General features: G+C 41.8%; 1 protein-coding gene across 1 annotated transcript in view; it reads left to right on the forward strand.

The window, feature by feature from the left end:
* Nucleotides 1-19,788, forward strand: part of PLEKHM3 (pleckstrin homology domain containing M3) — a 79,459-nt gene extending 59,671 nt beyond the window's left edge. Inside the window, exons 7-8 of the mRNA XM_066553752.1 lie at nucleotides 3,288-3,445; nucleotides 13,336-19,788. Coding sequence (XP_066409849.1) covers nucleotides 3,288-3,445; nucleotides 13,336-13,513 — 336 coding nt within the window. The 3' untranslated portion in view covers nucleotides 13,514-19,788. The remainder of the gene's footprint in view (nucleotides 1-3,287; nucleotides 3,446-13,335) is intronic.
* The last annotated feature ends 5,727 nt before the right edge of the window (nucleotides 19,789-25,515 follow it).

The following is a 25,515-nucleotide window of genomic DNA, read 5'->3' on the forward strand; positions in this document are numbered from 1 at the left end:
CAGGTCAAAGCTTAGGAGTGACTCCAGCAGTGAGAACAGATGTGTGCTGGATTAGACTGCATGGGGGCTGTGAAGTCTTCATCACTGAAGGCTTTAGGAACAGATATAGCTGTAAAGAGTGATGTAAATATTGGTGGCTCTGCCAAGACAGCCTCTTGAGGTCTTTCTTTTCCTCCCATAATTTCCATGATATCTGGATAATGCATGATATTTGACTATCACACTTCTATTCTTTTATCACTTATGTTTCCTTGAAACTCAAAATCAGATTCTAGCAACAACTGGGAGAAGATCCTGGGACTCTTCCCTCATGGTTCTGGGATGTCTAAAATGACCAACTCTGGACCTCTGGCAATCACAGGAGAAGTTTTAAAACCTTTGATGACAAGTTCTGTTCTCCTTTTCCCAAGCCATAAAGCACTCACTGTGAAACTGATACACAAAACAGTGAGTAGACAGCAAGTGGACTTGGCACAGCAAATAGCAATCTTCCTTTCTGCTTGCCTAGCATAAATGGAGATGAGGATTTTATTCTTATTAACTACAAACAGGAATGACAGAAGGCTGCAAGGAAAAATCATCCTGTGCATAGTCTTGAGGTCTCTGATGAAACAAAATAACACAAAATTTACAGATGCTAAAACCAGTGATAACATCGATTTGATGCTGCATTTTGTCTTCCTCCTATAATACAGTAAAATGGCCTGTAATTCACATTACAAAATTGGCATGCATGGCTCTTTGAAGATATCATCTTCCTTGTATGTCTGCAGTGGCCAGAGTAACAAGCCCACCCACTACAGTGCTGCAACAAGCCATACAAATAAATAAATAAATAGAGACAAATAACACCATCTCCTCAGGGCAGCTGCCCACCCGATGTGTCTTGTGTAGTTGTGAACACTTCGGCACAGGAAAGTCTTTGTTCCTTGTAGTTTTAAATTCACTCCCAGTGCTTAGGAAGGTAATAGATTATCATAATGTGTTTATTACATTATATAAAATGTTACTTCAGATATTTAACTTCTAAATCGTTGCTGACAATGACATTAGTTCAGACTTGGAGAGTTTGTTTGCATTCTGTCTTCAGCCTGACATTTTAAGCGGAGCAGTTATGGCCTGAGGTGACTGCTATAGCATGAAAATTCTCTGGAAAATTTGTATGCATTGTGATTTATTTATTATCTTTGTATGTGCATTTCATCTGTTAGTGCCTAAGTGGGCTTTTGGAGGGTGACTGTAGCCTTGTCACTAGCTGGGTGGCTTCACTGTTTCTTTCTTTCTGTTTATTGAATATTGTCAACTTCCGTGTCTCCCCTCTGTAACTGTGGAGTCTGCAAGCAAAATATTTCTTCCTTCAACATGAAAAACAAACCCTAGCCTAGGGGAGCTAAATTACCTTCTGACCATCTGTTGGAAGGTTTGCAGTATGTTCAGCCTTGAACTATGGCTTCATTTTTGTATTTCATGCAGCAGCTTCTCTGCATTGTTTATATTGTGGTTGAAGGGGATCTTCCTATACCAGGATGCAATAGGAACGTCATTTTTCCTCTGACATGAGCAGATGTCCTATCTGCAGCAGTAGCAATAACATTGCTGCTTCCTGTTGTTGCAGGTGTTGTCAGCAGGCTGGAGCTGAAGGCAAGGAAGGGGCACATTTCTGCCCGTGCCATTCACTGCCATCAACACCAGCACTCCCCGTGCACCTCCTTTCCCACTTGTACTCGTTAGTAGTGGCTTTCTTGGCTAGTGGGCAGGAAGTTGCCCCGGAAAACAAATTTATTTCCTTACTACCTGGCCTTTGCTTCTCTGTTGTTCTTCTTTGCATTGGTATCTCTGCTTTCTCTAGATTTGGTTACACCTAACCCAAATTACAAGTGGTGTTATCATATTTAGGGAAGGGGTGGCTGAACGGAGTGTGACACTCATTTAAGTGTAAAACTCCCCACTCTTGCGTTCCAGGGCACAGCCCCGTGCAACTCTTCAGTCAGCAATTACTGCATTCTTTTTCCTTTATTCCAGGAGGTTGCTATCAAATCCCATGGCACATTTCTATCACTAATCTGGCAAGTTGCCATTCAGACCACAGGAAGCCCAGAAGAGAAGAATATACACTTAGGGCCTTATTCCATCTTCATTCTTCCTTACAGCAGCAGAATTCCTTAAAGTCTCTAGAAGTTTGATCTGAATGGAAAGTATTTTGCCTGAATAGCACCCCTTATTGAGGCATTGTCTCCAAGTCACAAATTTAGATGACTGTTGTTGTTAGCAGTTTAAGGTTTGGTCATTTTTTCCACACCAACACAAGGAGTGCTAATCACTTCTCATGGTCTAGCAGGATTCTCTGGGACTTCTTGATTTGAGAGCTGGACACTAAAGGGAAAAAAATAATAAGTTTCTCTTCAAGACTTTACCTAAGAAGTTATTTGTTTTAGCAAGGAACAGAACATTATATTTGAATGGTTTTCAGTGGGAAACACTACTAAAGGACTAAGGCCAGGACTCTGTTCACAAAATACACGCAAAAAACTTGTACTTTGAAGGAAAAGAAACAACCAAAACTGTGATATGTGCATAAAAAGTAAGAAGAAGTGAAAATTGTAAGGCAGTATTCATAGCTGTCAGAGATAATGTGGGAGCCTTAAACTTGTTTCCTATTTACTTCTTTGTGCCTTATTATATGAATGCATTTTTGTACTTAAAATCGTAGGGGGGTAGAATATAAGAAAATAAAGATAGTGTAGAGAGTAATCTTGCCCCTAAGGAGTTGCAGCTGGGCCAATTATCAAAGATTAGGAACAGGCCTGACTTCAACAGGCCACAGCTGTAAGCAATGAGAGGAAGAGTGCTATAAAAGAGAGTGGAGTGGCTGGTTGAGAAGGGAACTGGAGTCAGTTGGCTGCTTTGTGAAGAAGAACGAGTCAGTGCTTGGAGGAGCAGCCCATGAGAAACACCAAGAAGGTATGGAACTTTTGTGATAAGGAGACAACAGCATGGAACCCCTGCAATTCGATGACAACATAAAATTACTACAAATATTTTGTTGTTGCCATGTACAGATTTACAAAGAGATAGTAAACTAGTTTTCATGTTTGGATCATTGCTGCTTCAATGATTACTATTATCACTTGTGTTTTCCTGGAGCTCTAATTGTTGGGAAGTAACTTTCTTATTGTTGTAACCAACAGCATGTACCTACATTTCTGTTGTAATAAGTATTGTCTCAGTCTTTCAGGTCATTCTGGTTATTTCTGCAGGGTTCATTCAATATTGTTTTCTCATTCCAGGTTATTGAAGGAAAGCTGGCTCCTTTCTTGGGGAAGGTGATCAAGTTTGCCACCTCTCATGTGTATAGCTGCAGCCTTTGTAGCCAAAAGGGTTTCATCTGTGAGATTTGCAACAATGGAGAAATCCTTTACCCCTTTGAGGACATTTCTACAAGCAGGTACTCCAATGTGGTAATGTCAGTTATACATTTGATTTGAGTGTTGTAGCCTTCAGGATTCTCAGCCTCATGACCTTTTATTTAAATAATTAGGGACTAGATTCTACTAATGCACATTTCTGGGGAGCTACAGTAGATCACTGCTCCAGGGAGGCCACCATGAACAAATGTGGAAGCAAATGAGAAGTGCTACTTCCCAAGGTCCTGTCAGTCCCAGAAGAGCTGTTCAAAAAGGGAAAGGTCCCCAGATCATCACAGTGTGATTTATCCAAAGCTCTTCTGAGTTTGCAAAGTGTCCTGAAAAGCCAAATAACTTTTCTGAAGTGATCACAGACATCTTTCTGTTCTCTGGTATCACTGGGCCCATAATTTACAGCGATCATCCATTCTAAAACAATGGCCATCCATTCTGAAGTGTCTTCCCCATGAAATGTTTTGGCTAGTTCTTTGCTCTGCTTATTCCTCTGTGCCTGTGTATGCAAGATTTTTTTTTAATATATTGCTATTCTCAGATGGCAGCAAAGTAAGTGTATGTGAGTCCTAAACTAAGCGAAAAAACCTTTCTTTCAGATCATGTAGAGTACTGGGTGCCAGGTCAGGGACAGGAGTCACATGGGAAACCTAGAAGCAAAATGCAGGAAACCAAAGCAGACTTGGCAACACAGCAGAGTTTCTACTCTTTTTCAGTAGTGTCTTGGATTTTCAGTAAAGGAGATATACCCTTAACAGAGTATATCTGACATCCACAGATAAGTATTTTTATGGCTGTTTCAATTACAGTCATTGTAATTTGTTCTCCAAAGTGTTCATTTGAAAGTGGAAAGAATCAAGGACCCACCTTTGGAAACAATCAGGACCAGACATTTAAAAAGGTTTGTTAAGAATCTGGTTCCCTTGCATGCACAAAGATGTTAAATAAATTAAAAGTAACCAAGGACTACTCTAGGATTTTCAGTCTGATCTGAGTTTCAAAGGTTGCTTGCATATTGTTTTTCCAGAGTCTTATTCTAAAAAAATGTATTGACAAAGCAGTGGATAAAAGCTAAGCCAGGTATGTGATATGTGGTTTATAAACAATTTTTAAGAAAGAATGCATCTAGGGTGCATGGTGAGATAGGCTGAGTTAAAAGACACACTAAGATGGCATAAAACATAAGATGTCTGTGGAGACTGCATAATAGGTGATTGAAGATATTCCCAAAAGATTAATGAGACTGTGAAGGAACATTTGGGAATACAAGTTCACATTAAAATTTGATTTGTCTGGGGGATTTTTGGTCACAAAACCATTATTGGGTGTATATTGTTTCCCTGCCCTTCAGCTGAGATCAGACATACCTTGCAATTACACAGTTCAAAACCCCATGGAATCAAATAGAATTTGTCAGCAATTCAAGCCAACAGAAGCTGCTCTAGCTCCTGTGTTTGTGTGAGTTAGAAGCCAGAAAGGACTTGTGTTCATGTTTCACAAATGTGAAGTTATGGTTGATGTCATGCCAAAGACAGCAGTCTTTGTTAATGGTTTTAATTAAAACACAATCAGCATGAAAGGTTCTCCAAGATTTCTCTTTCTTATCTCATCATTCTGCTTATTCCTTTTGTATTCCTTATAACGAAACCTTGTTTTTATGCTCAGCATTTTCTGATTCTTTGCCTAGTTAGTTTTCTCACCTCATCACTACACATGCACCTATGTGGAGCTAACCAGATTATTTCAGTTCCATATTTTTGCTCTGGAGGCAAGTTATGCCAACAGGGGAGCTTGTACAGCAAAGCTGCTGTGCAGCTCTATCAGCTCCAAAGCACCGAGGGAGAAGGCCAGGTGGAGGGATTTTGTTTGTTTCTATCTTGAAGATGAGAGAGGTTTCTGAAGTAGGTGTACTGACCACTACAAGACAGGGTAAGGTGAGGAGGCTAGTTAGAAATAGAGGGATGTACAGAGTAACCTGTGGCAAATGGATGGCAAGTCCTAAAAGGTCTGTGAGAAGACTTGCAATTATACCTGAAAATTCTGATGATGTATTCAGAATTTCCTTGTCAATTGTCATACAGACCTCTGAGTAAAACAGCTCAGATTTCTGATTTAGTTGTACTATTCTGAGTCCACAGTGTACAGAGATAATTGACTACAACTCCCTTCTCCATCCTGGTTTTCTGGAATTGCTATCCTACAGCACAGTACTCGTATTTTGTACACAATTGTGGGCTGCCAGGCACCCTGGCTGAAGCTGGTGAGTTGAGGAGGAAAGAGGAGCTGCTGAACTCTGAGGACCATAATTTTTTTTTTTGCATTTGAATGTTTGTTCACTTTAGAGCTATCAACTCTACCAGCAAACTGGGCTGTTAGGTTAGAAATATTTGAAAGTGGGTGCATGACATCTTTTGCAAACTTCAGCTCTTTGCTGCATGTTTGAAAAGTGAAGCCTGCCTTTGTATGTGTGTTGTGTGTATGTATGTATGTCTCTGTTGAGCTGGCATTTGGATTTTTGGCTATCTCTCTAACCTTTCTTGCTCTTTGGAGAGAAGAGTGACAGCTGTCTGCCGGCCATTACAATTCCAAGGTGGTTCGCAGTTGGCTGTTAAACTTTCCATCCTCATGGTCTCTTAGGTCAGCTTTGAGGTGAAGAGATTGTTTCTCTCCAAAATATTCTCAGCAGTTTCTGGCATAGTGTTCAGTAGGAATTTATGAAGGATGGGTATTCTTTCGATAGATATAGCTGAGAGAAAAAGAGGGCCCCTCTTGAGGGCTGGAGTTTCTCTTTGGTCTGGTTATTTGCTTGAGAGTCATTTTTGTCAGTCCTTGGGCAAACAGAATGAATACCTGGGTTATGCACTCCTCAGCGTTTGAATACACATATATTACATACCCTTCTCTCACTAATCAGTGTGACACATTCCTTTGTTGGCAAACGGTTCCAAAACAAACACAATCAGTTCACTTAATTAGCGGGTCTGTGGGCTGTGCTTGGCAGGCTCTTTACATCCTGCTCAACAATGCAGAGCAACAGTTTGCTGCCTTGAATGCAAGGGTGGGCTCACAAAGTCATAAGCTTTCAATGATACATCCTTTCTCTGGCTGTTCTTGGGAGGTGGCCATTCTGCGCAGATCTTAATGAAAGCTGTGATTCAGTAGTTAAACAATTTCTTAAAAATTGTCCCATCCTTTTGATGCCTCTTCCAGTCACTTTGATTCTTCTGTCCCTTATTCCCCTCTTTTCTATCTTATCGTATTTATATAATACTTCATCAGGGTTCTTTGAAAATTTCACAATTTCACCTTGTTTTCGAAGGCTTTAAATCATGAGAACTATTTAAAGCCTTTTGAATTAATTGCACATTTCATGGACCAAATTTTCAGCTAATGTAAACTCTCTGAGCTCTGCTTTTGCTGGAGTTCTGGCAACTTAAATAAACGGAGCATCTGCCTCCTATTTTATTTCTTGAACTAAATTTGCCCTGGGCTAAAATTTAGTGAGTAAATATATAAAATTATTATATTGTATCACTTATTTTATATTTACAGGTGTTGTGCAATGACTTTAAATATCCTTGACTGTAAATTGGCTTGTTAGAGCTATCCTTGCAATTAGCAAGCAGGCACTTCCCCTCAGGTTGCTCTGATTTTGCTTGTTCTTCACTAATGTGAGGAAAAGGTTTTGTTTCTTTCTACTAAAATTAAAAAAAGACCCAACAACCAAACAACAGAAGTGAAGTCTGGGTAGTGGCACTGTTGTCTGTAGTAGTTGCTGTATTTGTTTTATAACTTAGAACAATTTTTAACAATTTTTAAATCTTAAGGAATACTGAGAAAATTACCTTTGGAATGAGAGTAGAATTTATTAAAATATGTTTTCTGTCCCATCAGATAATTAAGCAATCATGGTTATGATTAAGATTATGTTAGCCATCTAATAAAGTTTTGTTCTTGCCTGTCATCATCCTAATGATTACTTTCACAGGCAATTAAATTTGTTGTGTTTTGCTGGTAAAGTTACTTGCTTGTTAAGAACAATTTAATCCATTCCTTTCCTTTTATGTGCTGGCTGTAGATGTATGTGAACCACGGAGAGTTGCTCTTTTGTGTTCATATTCATTTATCAAGGCTAAACTGTTTTCACTTTGTTAAGTTAATTTGTTCTGCAGATCAGTTAAGACATGTAGACCTTTTAAGAGACAAACCAGAAGGCCCAAGTTTAAAATAGACGTGCCACAGAACAGACTTGACTATATCAACCAGCTTGGATGCCTCCATAATCTTTGGCCACCATCCTGATAAGACCTGTGAATGTACTTTGCACATAGTGACAAGGCTTACTAAAGGCTCTGGGGCTGTGCATGCTGAAGTCTTTGCAAAGTTGCAGCTTTGTATTATGGATGCTGTGTCACTGGACAAAGGCAACTTTGAGCATTTGGGAGAATGTTCAAGATAGATGTTAGGTGGAGAGACTGAAATATTCACTACACGGTATTTGCAGGAAATACCTTGCCACAGGTCAAAGGCATCACTCAAAGTACATAATTTTCCCTCTTGCTTTGATTGGTTTGTCTTTTGCTAGAAAGCCTTTCCCCAGGCTGGACTCACCTGAGTTGTGCCAGTAGTTTAGTACCTAACTTTGAAAGAGCTTAGCTTATCAGATGCTGATAGCTGGTTCAAAGCACTCTGAAGTGATCTGCTCAGCACTTCTTCGAGGAAATGTAGGCACCTAAGTAGATGTTAAGTTCTCTTGGTAATTTAATTTCTCCTGAATCTGTCAAAATTGATCAAAATCTTCTGGCCCAGATTGTCTTATTTTTGTTTGTGCAGGGTAGCACAGTAATATTATCTGGAAGATGTAAACAGAAAACAATAAAGTATACCAACTTTTTCATCAAATATTGTCTTTTACAACTGAAATAGCTTTAGAGGTTGGTTTTACTTGCCTCATGTCACAGTGGCTTTTAACTAGAATGTTCAATCAATGTCATATTAGTGCCAACTTTCTTCCATTTATTTACCATGTGGGCATCCCTCCCTAGGCAGGCTACTTGCATTGGTTCCTAGGCAACTGGAATAATATTGCTGCACGTGTATGTCAGGCATTGATTGCCTTTGGGGCTTTTTTTGTATTGTAAGTGAACACAGGCTAGTCCTTTTTCCTTTTCTTTGTGTTCTGCTAAAGGCTCAGAGTTTGAAGGGCCTGTCTATGATATTCTCAGCTGAGCAATTCAGAAATGCTTGCAGACAGGCACATGTGCACAGTGTGGGATGGTGATCATGCTGGAATCCCCAGGCAAGGCTTACTTCAGCCAGTATGTTCGCTCTTTGGGGTTTTTAATAGCCAAGTTACAGGTGGTTTAGTGTTTTGGGTGCTTGGTGAATGTTTAGCATCATCTAGAGAAAACATAATGAATGTTCCCATTTAATCCTGCTTTTACTCTGAATGGCAGGAAAGAAGAGTTTAGTTGTGAACAGTTCAGCCCTAAATCAAATCCTTGCTGAAATTTCTTCCAAGGGATTACTCACTTGACCAAAGGTGTGCAAGGTCTGGCATAAAGGAAGTGAGTTTTTTAAATGAAAAAAGAAAGCTAATATATAAAATTACAAATAAAGGGTGGTGGGTGAATATGGCACTGCAATGAGGCAGGGGAGCTCTTTGCCCTTCTCAGCTCTGCTAGGAGCCCCTGGCTGACCTTGAGCAAGCCAGTTCACCTCTCACTTCCTGTTGTGAGGTGGGAATGGTGCTGTATCTGTACAGCCAGCCACTGTGCAGGGACTGAAGGTATCCTAATAAACCTTGTTGGTTCCAGCAGCTTCATCCCACCTTTGTAGCTGTTACATTGGTAAGTCTGTCAGCCAGTAAGGTTCCTGCGAGCCAAAAACTTGGCTTTCAGATGACATCCTGGGCTACCTGTTGATCATCCCTGCTTCATTTTGTCTCTTTGAGGTGAAAGGTCTTTGGGGCCTCTTTGTGTTGTACCCCCCACTTCAGGCCCCTGATTCTGCTCAGGGGCACTTAATGGTGGTGCAGTACAAAGAATAAACATAAGCATAATCAAGTGGTTGTGCAGCATCTAGAATTACTTGAGCTATAATCCTGGGAAAAATAGATGGGAAGCATGGAAAGAACATGCCAGAACTTGCAATTTACTAAATATCGGTATGTTTCAAATGCCCAGACCTAATGGGAGATACTAACTTTGGCATTTCCTCAGCATACAAGGCATGATTATATGCTTTTAATGTAGAAAGCCTTTTCTTTTGTAACTAGTGATGATAATAATAAGAGCATTATAATGCCTCTCCTTGGCTGTGGAGCGCTTTGCCCTTTCTCTTACACTTTCCAGTGCAATAGAAATTATTTAGAGGACTGAATTATTCTCTGCATTTTTTTACTCCATACAAGTAAAACATCCTTAAAACATAAAACACCCTCTAAAGTCTCAACAGAAATTGAGTTAGGTCAGGAAAGAGGAAAAAAAAAAAAGAAAACACCAAAATAGAGAGGAAGCTATTTCAGCTGCCTTCTTAGAAGACTGCAAGGCTGTGTGAAAACAACACGCAGTGTTCACTAAGTCTTCAAATGCTGTTTGAAAAATAGCAAGATGCTATTAATGTGCAGTGTCACAATATCATTCATTAAAGAAGGAAACATGAAAGGCCTGAATGGCTATGGGCTCATCAGCTTATTATCAGTGGTGAATAGCGTTCTCACAAAGGATGTAGGGACTTCTTGGCCTCTAGACAAAGAGTGAGTCGGGATTCAGAAATAGCACCTGAACTGTGAATTACCTATGACAACAACAAGGGTTAAGGGAAAGATAAGTAGGTGTAGTGAACTATTAAGTGAGCCTTTTATAGGCTACAAAATATATTTTATTTCTCCAGAGAAATAAAATAATTTAAATATACTAGGGCTTGAAAACAACAAAAGACCGTGTGAAATTCACATGTGGAGATAAAATTAGATCTCAGAATTAACTAGGAAGCAATCTGTTTGTAATATCCTAAAAAGGAATATAATGTTGGAGTTTTTGGTATCACTGGAGAATCCTTCACAGTGAGGTTAGAAATGGTCAACCAGTTGGCATTCCAGGGCCAGTTAAGATTGACCGTATTTGATATGAGGAAAAGCAGAGCTGTGTAGGTAGCTTGGGGTAGTACAGCTCCACCACTTTAAAAGGAGTGACTTGCCAGTTGCACCAAGGCAGAGGAAGATCAGTATTGCCCCCCTGCCCTGGTGACTTTGTCAGTGAGGGGGGCACAAGCATGCAGTGAAGGCTGAAATGGGTGTCCTCTCTACTTGTTCCTATGCAGAGCTAGAGGCAGCTTTGTTCTCCAACTCAGAGCACCCTTTCTCTAGGCTGTTGCTTTGTTGTCATCTGGACCCCTTGGTTGGGCTCAACCTTCACAAGAGAAGGCAGAAAATAGGTCTTCAGAGCAGCAATCAGGGGGCACCAGAATGGACCCACAATGGCAGCAGTGGGTGCCACTGCAAGGACTATGAGATCAGGGCTGGCTGTTTGCTCTGCCTCTGCTTAGTGCCTGACACTGTGGGGTCCTGGGCACAGCTTCAGCTACTGCACCAGCTCTAATGAATAACAGTTCAGACAGTTTTTCTCTCTGTTTTGATTCTAAGGGATGGGAAAAATGTTTGTTGATCTTTTCCACTGACCTTTTTTCTGAAAAATGAATTTGTATTAATTTGAACACCATCAGTCTTTGTTTGCTCTGCTGATGGCCTTTGACTTGAGAGACCAGGTGTGCTGGCTCCTCTCTCATCCTGCTCAATCCACTTCAGCAGTAATTTCTGATAGGTTTTGTCATTTCCATGCATGCTGTAGAGAAATATTGGGCTAGCATAGAAGGTGGTGATGTGAGAGCACAAAATTACACTCCTCATCAATCATTACCCTCTAGCAACTTCCAGGGCACTGTAAACTGCTGACTAACAAGGGAGAATTAGCTTGATAAAATCACCATTAGTGTCAGTTCAGAGTGGTGTAAAGTTTTAAAGACACTGCTGTCTTCTGTCTCTTCTTTGCCCATTAGTGGGTCTGTTTGTGGAGATCCCAACGCTGCAAATCACATAAGCACACTTAATGGAAGGCAGACCAGTAATCCCAAAGAAATCAGTGGGATGTGAGTCCTAAGCACTGTGTGCATGTGCTTTGCTGGATAAGGGCAATAAACACTCTCTAAGCACAGAAATTGTAAATATCTCTGCATGAGCCAGTTTCTTGATTCAAAACCAGATTTAGAGTGTAGCTGGACTGAGAAATCCAACAGTCAGGTTTTACTGCAAGAGAGCATGGAAGCCAGTAGATATACTGCTTTATACTTAGCCTTGTTCACCTGCCTTTTCTTACTCATATTTTGCTTTTATCAGTTTATGCTAGTTAGAAATGTGCCTCATTAAATATCTGCACAGCCTTCTTAAAGCTCTGCAGTTATTAAAATTTACACCATGTTGGAGCCATGCATAAAACTTCAAGTGCAGCCAGACCAGGAACAGTTTTTTTAGAAGTTACAGGTGAGATGCAGCCAATATAGCTAACAGGTTGTGTTAGCTTATGGACTTCTCTCAGCATTGTCAGACCACATGCCTTATGGCTTCTCACTTTTTGGGGGTTTTCTTTCTTCATGTTTTTAATTTTTCTTCACAGTCTTGAAGACAAAAACCTTATTTCTATCAAAATCAGGTTCAAAGCAAACCAACAAAAAACCCCACTAAAGTTATACTAATGGGCACTTGGATTCTTATGTAGTCATTTGACTACAATTTCTGCAAGAAAGGAAAAAAAGTGCAAGGCATTTCAAGATGTCCTTTGGAATGAATCACGAAGGGTGACCAACACCCATTGTTTGTATTTCAGGATTACTTTAAAGTTTCATGTTTTGTTGCTTTTATTATTTAATTATCCAACTGAAATCTAAGACTTTTTACCTCTGACAGTCCACCTTTTACTTTTTCCTTTGGTTACAAAGCTGTAGTGACAACTCATCACTACAGATAAATATTTGCATTGAAAGGCTGACAATGTCCAACTGTTGAGTTGTAGCCCACTCATGATTGCCAGATGTTTCATTGCTCCACATCCATCTGCAACTGGGGCTTGATCTGCTGTGACACTAAGTTCATTGCCTCACAATGCCCCAAAAGTAAACCAGTCATCTTGTTTGAGCAGTTGATTTGGAGTCCTAATGTTACATTTGAGAGCAGAATAACACAGCTTTGAATGCCAGAAGCATAGCTCAATGTATTGATCAATTGATCAACATAGATCAGTTGTCTTCATCTAGTCTAGTCTTCAATAGGACACAGGGCAGACAACATCACTTACCTCTGGTTCATTTTTACGTTTGAAATGACAACTTCTGCTGTTGAAGTGGACTGTTCTTTACTCTTTCCAGAACAGCTGACCACTGGAGCTTCAATGAGAAATATGTCGCATCGTGGCTATTGCAAATCACAGAATCTGTTTCTGCAAATGCTGAACTATACCTTATTGGAAAATAATATAGTCATGCCTCATTTGCAAACAAAGCAAGACTTGTCTTTCATAAAACAAAGTTGATGTCTTTTCAATGACGTACTTGAATACTAGATACTAAGAAGATAAGTATTAATCCTTCTAAAAACTTGTCTGTGAAGCAGAAGTGCTGGGACAGTTTCTCAGCAACTGCAAAATGAATGCAAGTCAATTTATCTTAGTGTTCCTGAGTCGCTTTACACCAGCAGAGGCGTGGCCATACCAGTGTCTTTTTACAACACCACTCTAGTGAAGCATAATGCTCTTTGAGCTCCCAGAACAGTGTCAAGGAATACCTACTGCCCACAGCCCACGTGAAGCCCGTTGCATGCTCTGGTCCTATGTTTTGTTTCAATTTTGACACTAATTTGTGTTTGCAGGTGTGAAAGCTGTGGTGCTGTCTTCCACTCTGAGTGCAAAGTGAAGGCTGTGCCATGCCCCAGGTGTGTGCGTAAAGAATTGCAGAAGAAGCAGAAATCCTTCTGGAGGCAACTGAATATGGACGAGAACTTCGAAGAGTCTTGCAACATGTTTGAATTGTCATATCAGAACACATGAGGTCCTGAAGGCTCTGGCCAGCCTGAAGAGAATCCCTCTCCCAGCTGCCAGCTCAAGCAAATTCTCTGCTTAGAACAGGCAGAAATTGTTTTCAAAAATATTACCTGACCTCCTTCAGCTGTGAAGTAAGAGCTGCCAAAGTGGCCATAAAGCCTTGTTGGTTTTGAAATACCAATGGCTAAACTGCATTGAAGTCCAGCCTTTGGCTCTCATACAAAATGTGGTTTATGAGAAATGCTTTAGGTCTAGCTAATTAAGTACTCAACTTTCTTTTCCACCTCTGGAGAACGCTTTATCTCAAGGCAGAAAATATTTGCTGCCATGACTGCATTATTTTTTATGTTGTTCATTTAGAGTTGATGAATCATTTACTTATTTGTGTGTATTATTTATTTATTAGTAGCCTTGGCAGGGGTTCTGGTGAGGTGATTCACAGAACCTAATAGAGCAGGAATTATTTTAAATCCACTGTCTCCTTCTGATATGGACATGTGGTTCCATTTCCTCATGTTTTCAGAGAACTATTTTAAAGGATCTCCCTTAAACCTTATTCGGGGTGCTTGCAAACATAAGACACAGAATAATTCCTTCAGTTATGTTTATATATTTATAACCACCAGTGAACTACTCCATATTCAGATAACCATGGGACTTGCTACTCTTTTTGTTCAGGCTGGGAATATCAGTTAAGCTCTGTCACTGAAGTCCTTTGAGATTTGTGCTGGTTACTTTTGATTCATGGGAGACTATGTCCTTGTCTGTAGTAACATGATGTTGGTTCTCCTCCTTCCAGTCTGAAACTTCAGGGCATTTTAAGAGTTCACATTGGTTTTCTGTTTATTTCCTGAAGTTTACTTCAAATGTTTTTCTAATCTGAACCTGTTAAACTGATAGTCAGGAAAGTGTCTTGCCCATTTTAGTTAGCAAATACCTCCAAAATTGTGAAACACTATTTTGCTGTCTTCAAATACAATTTGTGTCCTGCATTCTCTCTGAGCTCTGAGGCATTTATAGTTCCGTAATGATTTCCATGGTGGACAGTGAAGTTCCTCAAGGTGTGATTCTGCTTCACACACCTGGAACAAAGGGAAGTATAAAACACAGTGAATTATTTTGTAAAGGGAAGTAAGTACCTGTTGGATTTAACTGGAGAGCTGTGTGTCCTTACTGGCAGTATGTTTAATTCAGGGCGAGTTCACTTCCAATGAGCCGTTAGATTGTCTTCCCCCCATTTCACATTCCTGACTTTTTTCCACACCCTGCGGTGATATGTGTATTACATACCTATGAAAGCATTCATATATATATATATACACACAAAATCTATATATAGAAACTAAATATGGTTTCAGGAGAATAATGCCAGTTGCATGTGTTTTTTTCCTCTCCTCTCAGATAGGTTTGTGAAAATATGGAATATTGATTTTTGCTTCCTATATAATCTACAGACTCCATTCAAGGCAGAAAGTTTTGATTGTTGAAGCATCTCACTAATTGCTGAAGTATTTTAAATGAAAGAACAGGGTACATCATGCTTACATTAAAAGGTAAAATGCTACAATGAGTTGCCTTGTACTGGAATATAAGTGGTTACCTTTTCCAGCCTTCAGTAAAAGAAAAGAGTAGCGTTCTCAAATTTGAGTGCAACTACTATATATATGTATACACACACAAAAGCATGTTTATATCTCTATACATTAGACAACCTGTGCCTTTCTTTTGCAGAAATCCTTCTTTCATTGGGATTCTTTAGAAGGAAGTGAGGGTTTTTCCATGTTCTTGGCAAAGTGCTGTAGGGATTCCCATACTTAATAAACCCGGTGAATCATGCACCTTTGTCACTAAAATTAATACTTCCCATACACAATGGTGTCTCTGTCTCAGCTCACTGTTCCTCATGTGAAATGAGTTGCTTTTGGCTATCACCCTTAAAGGTATAATGTTCCTTGCAAATCCATTCCCAGGCAAAGAATTCCCTGTGTGTTCAGAAATGCAAACACTGGGGAAGTATTGTGGAATTAGTCAGGCAAACAGGAACTGCACTGGTACTGGCTGAATAAACAGAACGCTCCCATGTTTTTCAGCTTGTGTCACTACAATTACTGCTGTGGCAAAGCCAGTAGCTCTGAAACTGTCAGCATCTGGCAGGTACTATTTTGAATTATCTGTAGACATAATGTTAGGTCATTAAAGAAAAAATGGTGGTGTTTTACATATCATCATGCTCTGGTATTTAAAATACCTCACAGTGCTTGTTCATGTCCAGCTCAGTTTGGAGAAGGCTGCTTGAGTGCACTGTCAAAAACCATGTGGAGTCAGGGAATCAAGGTTCAGACTTTGCAAAATATTAGTTACTTTGACAGATGTCCTATCTCCAAAGTACCAGTCATGTGGGTGGTTAGATATTGGAATTGAATGCTGGAATAACAACATAGACAGCATTGGAGTTGCTCTGGGTTTGTACGTGTACTACAGAACAGTTTCTTTGCTAACAGAGATTTAAAGGATAAAAAAAGTATGATGTTGGCAAAACTGCTGAAATTAGTCATGGGTCTGAAACCACTGCCATTACAAATGACACAGAGCAAGAGCACGTTATGATATTCTGTCAGTGCCCAGAGCTTTATGTTAAAGGATACTGTGCAATACAGATCATGCTGTTTGCTTTAAAATGCAGTATTGTTGTAAACCAGCTAGTTCCTAAAATGAATAGACATTTATTTCTACTTTAAAAAAGTGATACAGCTTCACAGTAGCTCTAGGAGCAGGCTGTAAGGTGAAAGATGATGTCCTCTCAGGGATGCCTAGCTCCTATCCAAAACCAGTTATTCCTTTATAAATGGGTAGGATAAAATATTCTGTCATCAATTTTTGTAAGCATAATGAAAGGCTTAATCCTGCCCTCAGTCAGTTTTCTTGCAGGAGCCATCTGCAAGCAGGAGCCTCAGCCTGAGGTTGTGCAGGTGGTTTGGGTTTCAGACAGCGCTGTACCCTTGCATGGTTGTCTCTGCTGTACTGCCAGTGCTCTGTGCTGGTCCCCACTGCTCTGTGTGTCCATTCTGCAGCCCACAGCCTGCACGGGGCTCTGCTCTGCAGACTTCTCGATGAGCATCAGCTGGTCAAGTTCCTGGGGGCTTTGCAGATTGCACCACTCCGCCCACACCCTCCCCCCACCCCAGGTGAAATTATGCATTAGTACTTCAGATGTGTCCTACCCACACATGAAATAAATTTGAACTATACTATTTCATTGTGAATCAAGAATGAAATATGCTGTTTGTCTTCTTCAAAGAGAAGATGCTTTCATAACTGACTGAGAAGGAATTGATCTGTAATCCAGTTACTGCTTTTTTTTGTACAGAATTTATCATCTGTGTAAAAATAGGATGCTTAACTGCAGTGGACCATAGCTTCACTCTCTACAGGTACTTACAGTTGTTAGTCTGATATTATTTTAATCTATGACACTATTGAGATCCTTATTCAAGTCTCTTTTCCTCTTTACCCTAACCATCTACCTTTCCTTTAATGGGAAGATGGGCCTATTTAGGGGATGCAAACTTCAGCTCTTTTTGCATTATCAATCTATAAAAAGAGAAATTTGTATTTCTTGTGTAGGAATCCTCCTATTGCTTTTCTTGTTTTTTGTCTGTCTTATGTGGTGGAAAATGATGGGTTCGTGATGTGACAAAATATCCTGGCTGGCACATACCAATATGAGCTCACTGCTGGATCCATAGGAATTGGTAGGTTTGAGGGAAGGTACTCTTTTGAGAGGAACTTAAGTTTTTTGCAGTACTGCACAGGCTCTGATGGCCCTGTTAGGAGTGAATCATCAGGGTATCTCTAGAGCTCCTCTTGTCAAAGCTTCTCCTATTATTAGGATAGTATGTGTATTACAATAGATTGATGATAACGTCTTGAAAGATTTTTAAAAAGAGCAGAGGATGTCTGTTTACAATGAAATGGGGAAGCTGCCCAGTTGAATTTTGCTTTTTCCCTGTAGCAACAAAAGCCACTGAGTTTCCTAAGCTTCCCAAAGGTCACTGCCTGGATTGCAGCTGAATGTTGATCTGTATAAAAAAAAATTAATTGAATAATATCATAATCTTCTAATTTGTTTTTTTTTTTTTTTCTGCCACTGAGTTGCAAGCCAGTCTCCCCTCTCTCTTCACTGTCTCTGTTCCTCTCCATACTCACAGTACTGAGCCTATAGCCAGGCTTGGAGCTTCATAGGTCATTGTATTGCTTTTGAACCAGTTGAGTCCAGTCATTCTCTCCTTTGTAATTTGCCTTCCAATTTTCCCTTCCCAGTAGGAGTGCCTTACAGTACAGTATATTAGTGTCTCTCTTCCTGTTTTGGATTTCCTGATTGTATCTGCTGTTTTATTAACTTGTAGACTTAAACTGAAATGCTTCTGTGGCTGGGCCTGCTCTTTTGCAGGAGCAGCTGAGTAAATCAGTTTGCTTGTTCTGCCCTTGTGAAGTTAGCTCTACAGGCTTCATATACCAGCTCTGAAGACACCAAGCTGTGTGGGAACTCCTCACTTTTGCTCCTTTTGGTGCCTTAAATTTTGAGAGGTGAATAATTTTTTTTAGAAATGCTCTGCCATGATGCAATGTGTTTGGCATCAGAGCTTAAAACTCTTGCTTGTGACAGTTTCCATCATGCTAGGAATGGTAACCATAAAATTTGTTTACTGTCCATGCTTTGTGAGGGCATTATAAGAGAGGATAGTGTAGAGATGGTATTGGTTCTTATGTGTGTTTTTGAGACTTGTTGGACTGCTTAGCCTGAAATGCAGTTGTGCAAGACCTTCAGAAGCTGTGCATATATAATAATATCAGGTACAGAGAATTAAAACAGGGTCAGGTCACATGCAGTTTTTCTCCTCCTGGAACCCCTGGCCAATCCACACAATGTGGCCAGAGACTCCCATACTGAGCCCCCTGCTTGCTTGCACGGCTGGGTCCAGTGGTCCCACTCCACAGCTGGGAGTGAAGGTGTTTCCTCAAAGCTCAATTTTAATGCAGCCTGGCTCCCTGAAGGCTGACCCAGTGGGGGTTTAGTAAGCCTCACCTTAGAGAGAGGGTTAACCCGTTGAAATTGTAGCATTATTTGCTAAAGTATCTGGCAGGTGTCAGCCTAGGGCACAAGTCCATACTGTGATTTTCCAAGTCCACATTTGACACCAGTAGCAGGAATCCCCTTAACAGCAGCAGTGCTGCTACTGCATTTTAGCAGTACAGTGAGGAGACAGCCTGGATAATAATGTGCAAAATCCTTCTTTACTTGAAAACCCTGGTGTGGCCGTGATGGCTTGAGCCATGTGTTAAAATGCCAATTCCACCCAAATTCCTTAGGGTGACCATTAATCCAAATTGCAAACATGCTACTTGTGGTCAGCATCAGAGATATCTAGGTCTGGAGAGCTATCGCTGTCTAGGACCAAAGTTTATTAGACTCTGTCTTTGTGCACAGATGTCAGTGGCTCAATTATTTATTTATTTATTCCTGTCTAATCCACATGTTAAACCATTATGGATCCTTGAATTCGCAGCATTGTTTTGGTGGAAAAAGGATTTGTTTCAGTTTTGCTTATGCACTTGTCTACCAAGTTGATTTTGCTTAAACTAAGCTGTGCTTTCAGTTTTGATTTTTAATTAATACCTGTGATACCAAGTTACCTTACATGAGTCCCTGCTATACTTGAGGTAAGCTAAAGTAAATTCATGAGCAAAATGTGTGTTTCATAAGTATTAAGTGACAAAGGCAGCTTCCAAATCAACTTTAGTTCAGTCAAGGCAGTTGAAAGCCAGGGAAAACCAGGTGTGAGCAGCAGAGCACAGTGTCTGATGTGGTCCCTGGCAGCCTGGGCTTTCCTTCCTGCCAGAGCACCAGCTCACCTGCACCCCTTACAGTGAATTTTAGCATTGCTGGCAGTGCACCCTGAGTTTTTGGAACACCCTTATGTGTGTGTGCTACTGTGTTAACTTATTTGCAACATTGTTATGTGTGTTTCATTGTTTGCATTGTTGGTTTGTTTTTTTTACTTTTGACAAGGATATTTTTTTTATTATCTGCAACTACTGGGCAATAGTCTTAATTTATTATTGATGTGTAATGATGTTATAATTTAAATCTGTTGAGTTGAATTGCTTGTTGACACTTGAGCAGGGTTTGTTTGGGTTTGTTTGGGTTCACTTGTGACTGCATCAGAGCACCAGTCCCTCCTGTATAAAGGCAACTCTCAATAAACACTAAAAAAATGTTACTCATCCTTTTTAATTTCCCTTCTGGTGGGTACTGTACCATGGGTAGGCTAAGCTCTGAAAGAGTGATAGTTTTCTTAAAAATGCTTCTCTGCTGGTTAAAGTCTTCTGAAACTAAGAAAATGTGATACATACTGTTCCCAGATCTCAGCCAGGAGGGCCTCTGGAACTACTGTTGATGTCTGCATCAGGCTCTGGGGGTTTGGATTCCCAGTTAAATCTTGTGGTTTTGGAACACCACAAGTTCCTAGATTTTTAGTGGTGCTGACCCATTAAAAGCTCCCAGGGGAGCTTACTGTGGCTTTGAGGCACCCTTGGAAACAGAGCTCCTGGGAGGCTTGCAGCAGCAGCTGCTTACTGTGTGGCTGCCATGTGTCCTCTGCCAGAAGGGTCCAAGGTCAGGGCCTTGAACTCTTAAGTAAGGGAGGCATCTCCCAGGTGGACTGAGAGGACCACTGAGCGGCTGGAAGGACAGGACTTTGCCCATCTTATGAGGGTTCTCACACCTATGGATGTAGGAGCAGGCAAGATTCTTGTTGTTCTTGGTTGCTTCTTCCAGTGCACCAGCTAAGGAGTTTCTGCAGCTCCTTGAATCTGGATTCGATGACTAAAGATTGCAGCACAGAGCTGTGGTGGAGCTCATGGGCCTAAAACCTCTGCCTGAGACTCCCCAGAGCATTCCACAGCCAGCCCTATGCTCTGGCAGCTTTCAAAGAGAAGGATATATCCCCTCCTTCACTAACTTCCTGGCCCTCCTCAGGAAAACCAGAAGTCCATCAGGAATGTCAATCCTCTCTCCTACAGGAACCTTTGGACTTCATCCCTGTCATGAAATCAGCTACAAGCAATGAGTTAATGTTTGACCAGGACCACACAAGCTGCACAAGGAAACCATGTGCAAGACCTTCTCTTCCTCCTTATTTGCTTTACAAGGTGAGCAAATTCTGCTATGACATCTCCTTCCCCTTTCACTGCCACCTCCCCTCCTCACTTCACCCTGTAAGAGGTGCTGTGAAAAAGCATCCAGGCAGAGCAGAGACCATGAGCTCTGTGGAGCCCTGGGAAGAGCATGCTAATCCAAGCTCTAGCTCTTATTTTAAAGTCAGGATAATTCATTTTAAAAGAGCTACCCTTCTAGTTCTCAGACCAAAATTAAGAATATTTGGGTTAATGTGTGAAGTTGACTGGTTTTCTGAAAGAATGGAGCTAGCAACCTTCTCCTTTCCTTAGGGACTGTCTGTGAGGCTTTACTGTAGCTTTTCAGTGAAAGCACGCTGAGGGCAAATGAAAATATTCTGGGAGTGTGTGTACATAGCTCTGGACTGTCTTGTTAAAAGAGTTCTTGTTTAACTAAATACTCTCCAAAATAGTGGTCCCATTTAAAGGCCTGAGTATTACCACCATGAGAAGGTGGTGAAAAGCATCTCAGATAATCAAGTGTCGCAATTAAAACCAGACAAAGTCTCCAAGGCAAGCAGGAGTAAATTCCATCCATTTTAAGCATAGACAAATATAAAACTTGGCATTGAAGCTGCAAACATGCTTTTAAAAAGTCAGTCCATTGTTTATAGTAAGTGACTTTCAATTTTCTGTAATTAGTTTCAAGGCATTAGCATTCATTTAGATATTAAAAACAAAGGTGTGAGGCTCATCTGGAAAGCAAGACAAGTCAGATAAGAGCTTGTGTTAAAGCATTGAACTTTTTAACTTGAAAATTCTCAGGTGTTTATCATGTAGGTACAATATGATGCATTTAGAAGTAAACAAGAAGGAATTATTATTAAAGTTAGGTACTATTTAAAAATAAGAAAGTACAAATTACTGAATCAGTGTAAGAAAGTAGTAGATATAATCAGCAGGCATGGAGCAGTTCAGTCCAAAGTGGTTTCCTAGCATTTAGGATTATAAATTAATCTCATTTCTGACTGACACTGCAGGTAAATACCTGAAGTGCAGCAACAAAGTAATGAAACACAAGGAGTGTGCAGTTTTGGCACCACAATACAAGTAAGAGGTTAGGCTATTAGAGAGCATCCAAGACGAGGGCAGCAAAGATGGTGAAGGGCCTTGAGGGGAAGCCATATGAGGAACAGCTGAGGTTGTTTGGTCTGTTCAGTCTGGAGATGAGGACACTGAGGGGAGACCTCACTGCAGTTATAACTTCCTTGTGAGGGGAAGAGCAGGGGAAAGCATTGATCTCTGTGGTGCCAGCAACAGGACCTGGGGAACTGGCCTGAAATTGTGTCAGGGGGGATTTAGGTTGGGTATTAGGGAAAGGGTGGCTGGGCTGGAATGGGCTCCCCAAGGCAGTGGTCACAGCACCAAGCCTGGCAGAGTTCAAGAAGTCTTTGGACAATGCTCTCAGGCACAGGGTGTGGATCTTGGGGATGGTGCTGTGCAGGGCAACGAGTTCAACTCCCTAGTTCTTGTGGGTCCCTTCCAACTTAGCTTGTTCTGTAATTCTGTGTCTCTCCCTCAGTTTGTACCTTCCCCTGCAATGATTTCTGAGACCAGGGGTACAAATGCCCATGAAAGCAAGGCTAGGGTAGAAAACAAATGCCAGCACCATCCTGTCATCAGGCGTTGTCACGCAGTGGCTTGTGACATTGGTGGATACTTTCTTGTGTACATATTGCAAAATGTCCTGTTCTGCCTTGGACTCTGCACTTCTGAAGGACACTTGTTTTGGATTTGACAGACAGCATGTTCAATCCTTTACCTTGGATCCTTTACAGGATCCAAAACCTGCTGGCTCCCATGAAAACAGCAGTTGGTCAAAGAACCAGAGCTGGGGCTCTCAGTATTTAAAGACAGGAGCTGTGGCAGTGTATAAAATTGACAGGTTCCTTGTGAAATACAAGTGCATCTAGCACAGAGTTAACGCTGGGTGATAACAGGTAAAAGAGGGCAAAAGCATAATAAAATACAGGTCTCTACTGTAGGTATTTACACAGTATCAACATTGTTAGCTGTGCTTAGAGATTTATGTCAAGTGTTAACTGCACTGTCATAAAACAATAAAGTACTTCTGTGAAGGGTTTAGGGCAAAGGGGAGGCAGAGAAGTCTCACTATATAAGGCCCTCCTCCTGCATCTGTGGTAATCCATGGGAATGTTTCCATAGTTGTCAGCAGGAGTTGTGTGGAGGCCTGCTAGGGGAGGGCAAGCTGAAGCACATTTACTATGTTTAGAGCAGGTAACTAATGATTTTGTCTCGGGGAGGATGTTGCCACCACCAAATTCTAGGAGCTAACACAGCTGATAAATCCACCTTGCAGTAAGTGGGGAGATTAGGGTTCCTCCTGACAGCAGGGATGTCCTTTGGTGTTTCATAGCAATGCTGAACCATAAAATCTGAGAGATTACAATAAGAGAACTACTGTGCTCCATGTGGCCATGGGGTGAAAAGGGCAAGAGTCCAGTGTCCCAGGGTTTCTACACAGCGTACCCTGGACTCTGCACACTTCCAGCTCTAGGCTGTTGCAACTCTGCTACTCACACTGGGCTCACCGTAGGCTTCCCCTCAGCATTTTGGCTGCAGGACCAGACTTCTCATCTGAGTTTAGTGTTTATATGTAGTGGACCAAACTGAAATGCCAGTCCCAATCAGTCAGAGCACCAGGGAGTTTGGATCCAGGCACAGTGCCTGCCTGTCCATGGGTCTGTAGCTCCAGTTTGTCCTTCCTACTTGTTGTGTCTGCCCTTCATAAGGTTATGGCAAGATTGCTTCTCCAAGCCATGCTGGTACATGGGACTTAGTATAGAAGAGTATTGCTCTTCCACTAGAGATGGTTCCTATGGAGTTGTTCCCTGTTTAGATGCCACTGTATGGGACAGTGTTTTCTTGCTTCTTTCCAGATGCAGGAAGTAATTCTTCTTTATCAAAACATCTAGTAGAAGTGTCCCCCACCACAGCAGTCCCACAGCTGTCCTGTGAGTGATAGGAGAATTACCTGCTTCCTGACCCTGCTGTGGACAATGCTTCTCAAAGGTCAGTCAGCTTCAAATAAGAGAAACACCTTTGCCCAGAAGATATTTCAGAGCCCTTCATAAACTTGAGTATTGCTGCCAGTCTTGCTTTCTCCTTCAGGAACCACAGTGCTTTACGCCTGCTTGTCTTCACTGTTCTCTGAGGGAGCTGATAGGAGCTGTTTGGAAAACAGATGGGTAAGTGTTGAGCACTTCAGCCTCTGACCCCATGTCTCTCAACTGTCTGAATTAATTTTGAGCCAATTCAACTGGGTGAGCCTTACATACTTCTTTCTCAAAAGCATCGGCCATGCCATTTCCTGTCTCATATATTATCTTAAAAGCTAATGAATAGAGCTAAAGTCTGTCCCTCACTTGTCAGCCACATCAGCTTTAAAACTCCAGGCCTAACTTCATACTGGGACAGCTTTCAAAACCCACGGGCTCATTCCTGCCATATTTCAGTGTTAGACTGAGTTAGTCCCTCCTGAGTCTTGGGTGGTGTCACAGTGGCAATAAGCAGCTTCAGTCCCATGGCACCTATTGTCCCTTTCATCCCTCCAGCCCTCAGCTTTGCTGGTGCTGGAGATGTGGCCCAGATTCATTCCCGTACTCCCAACAGCACCACAGGCTCCTACTCCACAGGACCAGCACCTACCCCAGCAGAGTGCTGTAGGGCACCCTGTCCTTGCATCCCACTGTCCTGGTGCAAAATATAGATATGTTAAGCTCAGTTTAGAAAGAGGTGAGCAGTCTCCCATGTGTAGCCAGGGCAGAGTGCCCCCCGCAGCAGCATTTTGGCTCTGTGTGTGACCTTTTCCCATGAATATCTCAGTGGTGTCCTCATCACATGAGTTCTCCAGCCTCTGGCATGGTGAGACAGCCTGGGAGATTGTGACGACCCTTTGAGATTGTACATCTCTTGCTCTGCACAGCCACGCGTTACAATTTTTCGCCTTACCCTTCCATGTAGGAATGCGGGGGGGCCCTTGGAGCAAGCTGCCCGGGACGGGCACGGACGTGCCCGCGGGAGAGACGCGGGGCTGAGCGCGTTTCTCGCTCCTCACACTTCTCTTTTTCCCGTGTCCCGCCTCGGTGATTGGAAAGGACCCATGTCCCGTGTTCCACCCACCCCCCCGCGGCCCCCTCTCCTTCCCCGGCCGCACAATTGTCGCCGCCAATTAGTGCATTGTTAGGGCACACAATGGCGCTGTGGCCACTGGAATGGGCCGCTTTTGTGCGTCTCCAGTCGGCTGTAGGGGCAGTCAAGATTCATTTAGGGCCTTACACAACATGGACAGAAAATACTATCAGAAAAGCAAAAGGGGGAAAGAAAAAGGGAGAGGTAGCGAGGAGGGGCGGGGGGGGTAGCCCGCTATTCAGGGGTTAGCCCAGCCGCATGAAAGGCCCAAGAAGCAGTGCCACATTGAAGACGCCCCTTGGAACACAAAAAGGAACCGGGGCTTAATAGTAATTAGTGGGCAAACTGCAAAGCGCACCGTGGCTCTCCAGTGAATTGTTCCTGCACTTACTGCCATGGCTGCCCCTTCCCCCTTCCCTCCGCTCTGCCTGGGAGGGGGCAGCGCAGGGGTGGGAACTGGCAGCCTTCCTTTACCCACCGGCTTGGGGAGGCCTCACCAAGCTCTTCTTTGTGGCAGGTAAATTGGATTTCATTCTTTAAAGCTCAGAGCCAGTTCCAGGAGGTACTTTGCAGCCAGGGCAGGGGGATGGTTTCAGAGTCAGCACCGTGGCCGTGTCGAG

Source organism: Molothrus aeneus, chromosome 7, assembly GCF_037042795.1.
Source record: "Molothrus aeneus isolate 106 chromosome 7, BPBGC_Maene_1.0, whole genome shotgun sequence".
Lineage (NCBI taxonomy): Eukaryota > Metazoa > Chordata > Aves > Passeriformes > Icteridae > Molothrus > Molothrus aeneus.